General features: G+C 38.4%; 1 protein-coding gene across 1 annotated transcript; it reads right to left on the bottom strand.

The window, feature by feature from the left end:
- Positions 1–121: 121 nt before the first annotated feature.
- LOC125241494 lies at positions 122–10496 on the bottom strand. Its single transcript, XM_048150011.1, has 5 exons — positions 10369–10496; positions 7644–7779; positions 4543–4703; positions 2431–2619; positions 122–893 (listed from the first exon to the last, which is right to left on the bottom strand). Exons 2-5 carry the CDS (start codon positions 7774–7776, stop codon positions 720–722), a joined length of 657 nt encoding a protein of 218 aa, XP_048005968.1. The 5' UTR covers positions 7777–7779; positions 10369–10496; the 3' UTR covers positions 122–719.
- Positions 10497–10965: the final 469 nt, after the last annotated feature.

The raw sequence follows: 10965 nt of genomic DNA on the forward strand, positions 1-10965 counted from the left end.
TTAATTACTTTCATTTATTCGTCGAACAGATATCCCTTGGTCGCCTTATATTCCTTATACACCTTGTTAATTTTCTACCTCATAGACGTCGGCATCTTAAAGGTAAAATAATAAGACATCATTCAAGTATAAATTATAGCAGTCTTTATTTAAAGTTGTGAATACTTATAATGTAGAACATTTAACTGCCGCAATAGTGATTACTCGTAAATTAAAAATACTGAAATAAATATAAATAAAACTATTTACTTCAAGGAAAATGAGTTCACGTACTTAATAAAACATAGCACCGTTTCTATGCGTAGAAATGCAAAGTAAACTCGTTTACTGCATTAAAAACAATATACAAATGTAGTGCCAAAAGGGTTTCCTTCGTATTGTTCCGAAAACGTTCGTATTTGTCATGCTAATTCAGTCAATGTCAGTACATATTGTACTGAGACGGACTGAAATAGCATGACTCGTTCGTACGTTTCCGTAACAATACGAAGGCAAATCTTTTCCCACTACATCTGTAACTCAATGTTTGGTTTTCACTGATTGACAACGAGGTAATGTTAAAGCTATGTTTCTAAACGAACAAGATTCTTAACTCTCGACAGTCTCGACACAAGTCGAAATATGAGGGTTACCTTAGCTTAATGTCTTTGATTTCTTGTTTCATAATTTATCACATCCGAGAAGTGGTGTCGAGATTTGAGTAAGGGGAGAAGGGATTGTTAGACCCTGAGGTTGGGGTTGGTGTAGCGGACGTATTTGAGCAGCGCGTCGTTTTCCTCGCAGACGAAGGGCTTGCGGTGGTGGCACGCCACGTCGTGCCAGTGCACGCCGTCGTTGTAGAAGTTGTTGAGGATGGCGATGCAGTGCTCGGCCGCGCCGCCCTGGATCAGCTCCTGAGACAACACACAACAGGTCAGATCACGTCGAAGGTCTTCTTTATTATCACTCTACTAAAATTATTGTTTTTAAAATTATTATAACCAGGGTAAAATACCAGTGTAAAGATGATTTCAGATTGGCGTATTTTCATCCTTATACATTTTGTTTTTATGTGCGTATTACAGGAGCGCTACCTACTATTCCCTACATTTTGATCTAGATAGGTGTACGTAGGTACATCAAGCGAGTTGCCTACGCTACGTTCGTATAAAACGCCGATACCGCCGTAAACATAATGTATCATATTAGACGTTACGAGATCTCGCATGCAAGTTTCATTAGGATGCGGATTTTGATCGGTCGACTGAATTGGATGTAGCTAAATATCACCTCAACAGTTAATCGGAGGTAGGATAGGAAGCAGTAGGTATGTACAAATCGAAGGAACGCTGTAACTTACAAATTCAAAGCCCCATTTTTCTAAGTTAATGGTTTTTTACGGATGACATTATGATTAAGTCATCATCATCCTCCATGCGTTGCGTTATATTACACTAGCGCCTCTTTATAATGATGATTAAGTTTAAAATGAGATATCAGAAAGTAGTTTACCACTTTTATTAATAACGTATTTAAATGTTGGTCTTTATGTACATAACTATACAATATTAAAATGTATGTACCTATTGTATTATAAATGCAATAGGCACCTATTAAGCATCTGCATAAGCATTCATACGACGCGCAGGATCTTGAACTTCAGGGAGGCCACGGTCGGAGACACTAAGGCAAGCCGTTACGACATCAACTAATCTGTGTTATCATCTGAATTAGCGACCTAACAGTTCAGCCACACAATAAAATTGCTTGCAAATGTAGTTTATGAATAGGCGAACGTCATTAGAGTTGTATAAAATTTGAAAGATTTGTAAAACGTTGATCTCGCTCTCTTCCCATTATTATGGTGAAGGCTGTAGGTAGTAAAATCACGTAATAGCATAATGCAACCTTGGATGTCGCGGGGAAGCTACAAAGCGGATGCGGATGAGCCGAGATGCCGCGACCGCAGCGGATTACGTTATTGTTTGTTTATTTCGCGGTTCCACGGGCTGCGCGGCGCGGGCGCAGCCGGCACGGGGAAAGTGTCGCTCGAATAGTACTCGCACGCCGCACCGACGCACTCCGAATAACGATGAGCTCTTTTTGAGCTTGCAACCTCTTGTTTGTAGAAAGTGGAGCCTGGAGCGTAGGCACATGCGGGTACGCCCTTCGGCGAATATTTCGCATACCCATAAATATTCACGACGCTTTCGTTTTCATTGCATGATATACGCAAAATAGTATGTAGGTACGAAAGCGTCGTCGCGTAAGTAAATGTTTTATGACAAGCATTGCTTAACAAGTCATGGAATCGGTTCCGTTGCATCACGAACTTCATAAGGAACAGTCGATGTTGTAATGTAATTATTGTGAGTTACCTACTAATTACACATGTCGCGACGGGGAGACAATGTGCAGTGCGCACTTAGCTAGTATGAAACGGACACTTACCCTGTTGTCGGGTTGAGGCTTGCCGATGCCGCCGCCCTCGGACCAGTCGTTCTGCTGGCGGTTGGTGGTGGGCGCCAGCTTCTGCAGCTCTGCGGTCCAGAACCACCCGTTCACCTCGTTAGGTAGCAAATCGGGCCGGTTGCAGCCTTTGAAGTCACACATGCGACCGGATGTCCAGATGTACTTGACCTAAAATATTACACAACATTATTATTGCTGCTGATGAATATTAATAAGCGTAGGGTCTAATAAACATATCAATAAAATAAAATATATAATAAAACAGTGGTCATCTCAACCTACGACAAATTTACGCCTAGATGCAATGGTATCTGCGTGTCGCCTTCTCATTACCATAACAATACGATGTCGACAGAGTAATCGCCAATTTGGCACCGACACAATCGAATCGTTTGCTTTGCATAAATACCCGTCTGTTACGTGAATGAATGAATGATAATTTCAAAAGACAAGTCTTCTAACAATGGTAACGGAAAGTAGCATTCCTGGCATATAGGACGGCAATTTTTTTTCTGAATCACAACAGGACATTCAGTTACCTACTTGCTTTTTACTATAGGTAAGCGCCCGATCTAGACTTCTTTGCCCCGGCTACCCTCCTGACCCCCTACATGCCTGCATTATACTTAGTGGCCTAAAGTAGTTAGCGTTAAAGTTTAGCGTTCATACAGGGTGTAAATCTAATACGGCGAATCTCTATAGGACATACGAAATGTAATTACTAATAAGATAACTTTTACTTAATTTTTAAACAATTTTTTTATCCATAGAAAATAATTCCGTCCGCAATGTAATGCAAATACACTCGCGTTAATCACCCGTTGACAGTTGTCATTGACTGTCATCGCAATCATGTTTACGAGCATTTTCAGAATTTGGGACCCTCCAATTAGCGAAAGTCGTTAACAAAAATTAACTCACTGTCTGTTTTGTGACGATCATTAAGCATGAATTTTCAATAAAAATATTGTTTTTGTGTTAATTACATAAACTTTAAGCGATAATCTACATTCAGAATGTGAAAAAAGTAAATTTTTAGACAGATTTTATGCTTAACTGTCGTCACAAAACTGACAGCGAGTTAATTTTTGTTAACAACTTACGCTAATTGGGGGGTTCCAAATTCTGAAAATGCCCTTACAGTACATTACGGCTGGGTTAATTTTCAAAAATTATGGGGTGAAAATTAAGAGTACTTAACTCAAAAACACCACTCAATTTATGATAATACCTGTGGATAACACTAATGAATTCTAAGCTTGGTTTCATTTATCGCCCGTATTACGTTTACAGGCTGTATATATTAAAATAACTTTCAGTTTCATTTAAATTATGGTGTGAAAGTTACTCTGTTAATGCGTACTTACTTACATGTAATGGGTAGCGTGGTTTGTAAATAATAGGATACTTAAAACAGAATTACGAGTTTATGACACTTCTTCACAGTTTCGGCATAATATTTTAATCATAAGGTTTACCTAATTCATAATGTTCATCAGAACTTGTTTGTTAAGTAGACAGTTGTGGATTTAAATATAATTATACTAGATATGTTATGGAATGCGGGCGCGGGTTCGAGACAGGTAGACAAGTAGAGTATTATACTCAAATAAATTCTCTTACCGGGATTCAAACCCAGGACCTTCCCAAAACTTACAAAGATATCTCAAAAAAAAAACGCGCGCCGGTAACAAGGATATCAGTCACTTTCACACGCATGCCATAAAAGAATAGGCCGACTTTATTTCGAAACCACACGATGACGTTACGGAAAACAAAACGTTTTTTTATGAAATCCTGACTTCTAATGAGTCACTTTCTATTTCTTTATCGTTTAGCTTTGAATGATATTCCGAGTCGCGGTCACGGTGAGGTTTGAGCTATTCAGAACACATGACAGGCGTGAACGGTTTGCTAATTCTCCGAGTTGGCGAGCATCGGCGTCACCGAAGGGGACTATGCGTGTCAAGGATCCAAGAGGACGAATTGATTAGGACGCACCAAGTGCCCCGGTGCCAAGCGCAAGTGTAGATGCGATTGGCGCATCTGCAGGCTGCACTCAAGTGGTAAATATCGGTTAGTAGTGGTCACCTTGTCCTGCACTATGCGGGCCTTGACCCACTCGTTCTCGTTGCTGGTCTCCAGCGACACGAGGTCCATGCAGCGCTGGCGGCAGTAGTTGCGCGCGCTCAGCCAGTCCTCCTCCACGCCGCGCAGCGCTGGCTCTCTCCACGAGAAGAAATACCCTTTGTCTGTGGGAATTGTACAATATTGCTTTGTTACAATCATTTTCCAACTGTTACATTTTCTAATTGGTTACCTACATCAGAGTATCACAGCAGTTCTCAAAAAGTTTGTACATAGCCTCGTCAGCAAATTTTAATTGATCCTATTTTATTACAAACATCTAGTGATATAAGTCGACTTTCGTAAGATATACACAGGATAATTGTTATAATTAAGAAAATATAGATACTACAGAACCTTAATGACCAAATAAAACTTACTAAAATCTCAATTCATGAAATAATTCTTGGCAACAAAAAAGGAATAAAAAAAAACAAATTTAACTTTTTCCTTAATTTTTGTACAAACTTTTCGAGAACTGCTGATCAACGAATACTATTCTATGTACGTATGAACGAATCTACACTAATTCTGACACTACTGTCATCTTGTTCGTTGTTGTTAATAATAATTAAGTCGTAAGATTGATTTTTATTTGAACATTTATGGCTATATTACCAAGATACTATTGAAAAGTGCGCAATTACTTACTGGGTATTCATTTCGAAGTATCTAACGATGCACGGCTGCATACATACTAAACGATAAGGCGTGAGAAGTGTTACGGGAAAGAAATACATATTAGAAACTGACTGCTTTCGATACATTGTAAAAGAAAGATGAAACTCAAGTGCATTCGTGATATGCCCATTGTTTATGTAGCTAATTGTTAGAGTTCAGAAATTGGTACTGTACACATATTTACTTAATGATTATGACTATTAAATACCTATCAAAAAATTTACGGGATAAGGGAAAGGTAATCTATTGTGCGATAAAAAGTTATATTTACAAAGATTATTAAAGTCCTAACGAATTTATATATTCAGCCAATTAGCCATGTGGTTTTACTTCAACCTAATATTTTACACCTACAAAATTATATTATTAATACAAGAAACAAAATAAGATATAATAAGGTCCGGGACCCTAACTTAACACTATCTAATCTAGGCGGTCAATTAACTAATACGTAGTAAGGCCTACTATGCCGCCAGAGGATAACGTTCCAGTTTGTTTTACTAATTAACTAACTATGTAGTTATCTCGTTTAGAACTTATCTAAAATTTCCGGGAATACCGAATAGGGATGTTTGTTTAGTGAGCTCTTATCGGAATATTTGGGTAATTTCCTTTCCAGGTAGGTATAGGGATAAAACATTTCTTTAGTATGTACGACTGACTTTGTTATTTGGACAACGATACCTGAGGGAATATATGTAGCAAATCAATTGTTATACGAGTATTACCAGGGATCATCTTCATCAGATCTGTGTAATGTTTGGTTAACAAATATTCTAGTGTTTGGTTTGGGCCATGGTTAAAACATAATAATAGTTATTTGTTATACAAGGGGGCAAAGTTGTATTTTAAGACGATACGGTAGGGGTCAATTCTCCATACAAACGCTCTCGACTATTTCCTCCCTGGTTTTTGAAGATAGAGCAATGATTTTTTCAACACAGATTGGTATTATTTTTATCTGTGTCGGACTGTTTTGATTTTTTTGATATTCTGCTTTTTAAAGATTCTAGAGCCAATCAAAAATTTGCAAAAACGGCCTTTTTCATTGTGGCGCAAAAAAAGGTGTGATACTCAAGATTGGTAACAGTTAACCAAAAAAGCTAAACGGTCCGACATAGATTATTTCATTGTTATTCAGATTCTCAAATTTCGCTCCGATTGATTAAGTTTTGAAGGAGGAAAGAGTCGAGAGCGGAACCTCGATTTTAAAGATTTTTTTTGAAATATCTTTTGACTGAGTTGTTCTTAATGGACAATTTTTTTTCGATAAATCTAGTTAATAACACTTGTATATTTAACTAAAAATCCCAAGTTGAAAGGGGGGCTCCTTTCCATTTTAGCATTTTGGCTACCGTATCCTCTTAACGCCGAATGTGGAATTGAAAAACGAGCACGTGAAAGGATTCTATAGTTGAACCACGAGCGAAGCGAGTGGTTCGAGGATAGAATCCTGAACTTTCGAGTTTTTTAACACACGAGAAGTAAAATACATTTGCACCCGAGTGTAACACAAAACTTTTCCCCTCACTACAGCGAGGAAACTACAACGCAAAAAATGCGTTTATCGCTGCTTCCAGTAGTTCCACAGGTGGTAAATCATCTTTATTACTAGATTCACCTACTTTTATCAATTTTAAAGCAATTAATTTGACTTTATTCAAGGTCAAATTACTTTACCCACTAGTGGATAAAATGCGTTTTTACCCGCTGGTATTAAAGGACAAAACACGTGTTTCCGAGCTAGTGAGGCGAAAAATTAATAAATTACGAGCAACACTAACAATTAAGTCCTAATGAAATATACGGGCGCGCTTAACGCTGAGCTGAGTCGAAAGCGCACGCGCACCTGCATTAGATAAGGATGTGTACTTCGGACCCGACTCGCGGCGGCCGGAACTTGAAGTATTTAAACTAAATATGTTAACGGCACCACTTACGTTAAGGGACATTTAAACGTAAATTTGTTATATTATGTCACCGACATCTTTCAAATAACTGTCGTTTAAGTCTTAGTCAAGTTAAATTACATGAAATCCTATTCGTCCTTAATATCCTTATACTTTTCAATGTCTTAATTCAATTAAAAATATGTAGAGTTTGTTCGGGAAGAGAAGAGTCGTGAAATGTATGGGGTCCAATACCACGACTTTTTCTTTCCGAACAGACTCTATGTTTATGTAGGTACTACAATAGATTTCAAATAAATTAAAACAATTGACATTATGGCAGCATAAGTAATTAAATCAAACTTTCGCAGCTCTACGGCACTCTTTATGGGAAAATGGCGAAATGACAATTTTACAAGATTTGTCTATACCGTCCAATGGGATCAGTTATGACTGGTGCCATGTCCGTCATAGGGGTATATTACAGTGACTAACTGTCAGCGTATCGCTCGTGGATGACGCGCTGCACGCACTGGGAGGGCACGGGCGGCTCCAGGATGCGTCCGTTGGGGAACTGCGCGTGCGCCGCCGCCACCAGCGCCACCACTGCTGCTGCTAATAGATGCATTGTCTGAAACAAGTAACTTGGCTTATAAAACGCTCCTATTCAGTTAGGGCACACCTCGGACACTGGCGATCAAATATATGAAAGAGGCGCGTTCCCAGCACACAGTCTAATCTCGTGTAGGTGAACGCGTACCATGCTTGTATGGGTGAAATATGACAGGTGGACTGTTCGCGTTTTTTACAGGTGGTAACTGTGAGGTAACCGAGAGGGGGTGGGCAGCACTTTCAGCGGGGAGCGGGAGTGGCCATACTGTACGATATTACCCTTTATTATACTGTACTGAGTCTTTCGATCTTTTTTAAATATATCGACCCGGAATCGCCTTTCACCGACCAAAAATCGCTCGTTAGTATGAACATGCGTACGCATTCGATCAGCGACGACGACGCGTAAGCGCGTAACAAGCGACTTCATACTAACCAGCGATTTTTGGTCGACTAGAGCCGATTTTGCGTCGATAAGTCTGGGGATACCCTTACTCTGTCGCACCGAAGTATGAAGGGTGCATGCACCTGTGTCTTCAGAAACACAATGCCAGAGGGATACAAGTCTTAGGTCAGGGTTCTGTTATTTCACATTATACAAATAATCATTATCGAAGAAGTGAAGCACCCCGCCCGCAAGATGCAGTTTAATGAAAGGTGTAGGTGTACTTAATAGGTAGGTTAAGTTTCTATTGTATTGTTAAAAATGGTGGACTTAAAAAACAGAAGGAAAATCTGAAGAAATAAATGACAGGTTTTAAATTACAAGACTAAAATAAAAAATAGGTACATTAGGTCATCTCGGATAAATCTAATAAACGTTCAATGCAGTTTTCTTCGGAATCTTCGGATAAGTGTTTCCAAAGAGTAAGTACCTAATATAAAATCGCTTTTGCTTTTCTTACTGTCCATAGCGCAGAAAAGTTGCACGTCTCACTCAACTTACAAGTTAACAGGAAAGTTGTAGGTTAATAAATACATTTTATAGCTATAAGTAAGAAGTTATTGAGTTGCTCGAGAGCTTTAATTAGTACTTTTAGCACAACATTAAGTACTACATAGTTGTTTGTTTGTTTTGTTTTTCAAACGTATTAGTATAAGGTTCTTTTTGGGTAAAAATTAAAATAACACAGGTAATTATTTTTCTAGTATGGCTCTGTGATGCAAAAAGGTTCATGGCCTCCAAAACGATAAATTAAATATTTTATTAACATTCAGTTGTCTTAGTAACAGCCGGAACAGGCCTCTTCAGTCAATGACTACCGTCGTTCTTGTTAGTAAAAGCACAATAATCAATAGGTATATAATACAAGTGTAAATCTTGATTGTCATTTGAAGTACCTGCGCCTGCGTCACGCTAGCGGTTGCCATCTGTCATAATATCATAGTGGACGGCGTGTAGGAAACAAGTTTCATAGTTCATAGGTTAACATTTAGGTAAGTACTTTATTTATGGACAACGTCGGGACTAATTCGGGTCATTAATATTTATGATTGTATAATATGTATATAGAAAAATAGTTCTAGCTTTACTTAAAATAGAGAATGACATGATCTACATATAACGTAAGTATTAAATTTAGATACATAATAAGTAGGTACATTAATATTGAATTGACATAAAATATATTTTATTGATGAGTATGTACATAGGTAGGTATGTACTCATTTAAGTACCGACTGGGCAGAGGGCATGAGCATTGTGCGGAGCGGAGCTGTTTCCACTTTCTTTGAAAATATGCTGGCAGCGGCAGCCGGGACCCGGACCGGTCCCTGAGGATTAGAAAGCGACCTTGCCCTGGAGAGGGCGTTCCTCCCGTGACCTTTGGGCTCGCAGCCATCCTCGACTTGACGACACTCGATAAATCGGATTAGATCCAAAGACTCGCTCTACAAGTTAATTAAAAAAAACCTTCGCAGCAGGGTAGGTATAAAAAAAAACGGCAAAGCTGTTAGATAAATGTCAAAAGAATATAAAACATTGATAAAAGGCCATAATAGTCGTCAAAAAGCGGTCCCATTTTTCACTACTTTTTATAGACCCGGTGTTTTTCGATGTTTGATACCTACAGCGACGTTTGAACGGACTACGGTCCTTTTGATGAGCAGTATTTATGAAGCGGACACATTTATTTTAAATATATTATCAACCTACCACACGGACCTGTACCTAAGTAACGTAGCCTACCCCATTCAGTCAACATATTCCGGGTGTAGAGTATACCGCCATCGTCATCTTACCCTTATCACGGGAATAAAATTAGCAACAAATTAAAAAGTACTAAAATTATCAGAGAATTATAATTAATTAATTATGCATTCATATTCATTAAACTTTTCTTAATATTTGATATGGACTAAAGAGACTTATTTTGATTTTTTAGCGAATGAACTTTTTTGCTCTACATTATTAGGTGGACGGTCAAGCAACTCTTGTCACTAAAAAAAGGCGCGAAATTTGAATTTTCTATGGGACGATAAACCATCGCCCCTGATTGTAGTTTAATAGGTCACACGAATTTAGATCACACATACGAAAGATTAATGATATCTCAAGTACCTACCTAACAATTGAAGTGATTATCGTCAGAGTACGTAAAGTACTTACCGTGGAGGATGCGCCTGCGTCGGGTACCTGTCACAAACTGCTGCGAGAGTGCTGCGCGCACGTTTTATATGGTGGAAATATGCGTAAGCAGCGCGTCGCGCACCCTCGCCGCGGCCCATGCAAACTTCGGGACATCTACTAACATTGACTCACAATTGTTTTCCTCCGCCTAATGTTTAATACGACATTATTAACACCTATGCCATGTAGGTATACATATATACCTTGCACATATTTGTGTCAAGCTGAGGTCTCGTATATCTCCGCTATTTTTTTCGCGAAGCAAGTATTACACGCAGATCGAAGCTTATTTTTGAGAAATCATTGGAACTATAATTATTTGTTTTACAAGGGGCAAAGTTGTTTAAGGCTGCTTTCAAAAAAAACGTCAAAATAATGTAAAATTGATAGTTTTAGTCGGTGAAATACTACACTTTCCGTTATCCAATAGATTTATTTAATTCAAGTTCCAGTTAGAGCATCTTATTATCTTGATTTTTATAAGACTGGATTTTTGAAAACTAACTCACTAAATTAATTATGAATTTTTCTCTAATGCACGTTTAGAAAAACGCACGTATAGAGCTGAATCAGTCG

This window comes from Leguminivora glycinivorella, chromosome Z (assembly GCF_023078275.1).
Source record: "Leguminivora glycinivorella isolate SPB_JAAS2020 chromosome Z, LegGlyc_1.1, whole genome shotgun sequence".
NCBI lineage: Eukaryota > Metazoa > Arthropoda > Insecta > Lepidoptera > Tortricidae > Leguminivora > Leguminivora glycinivorella.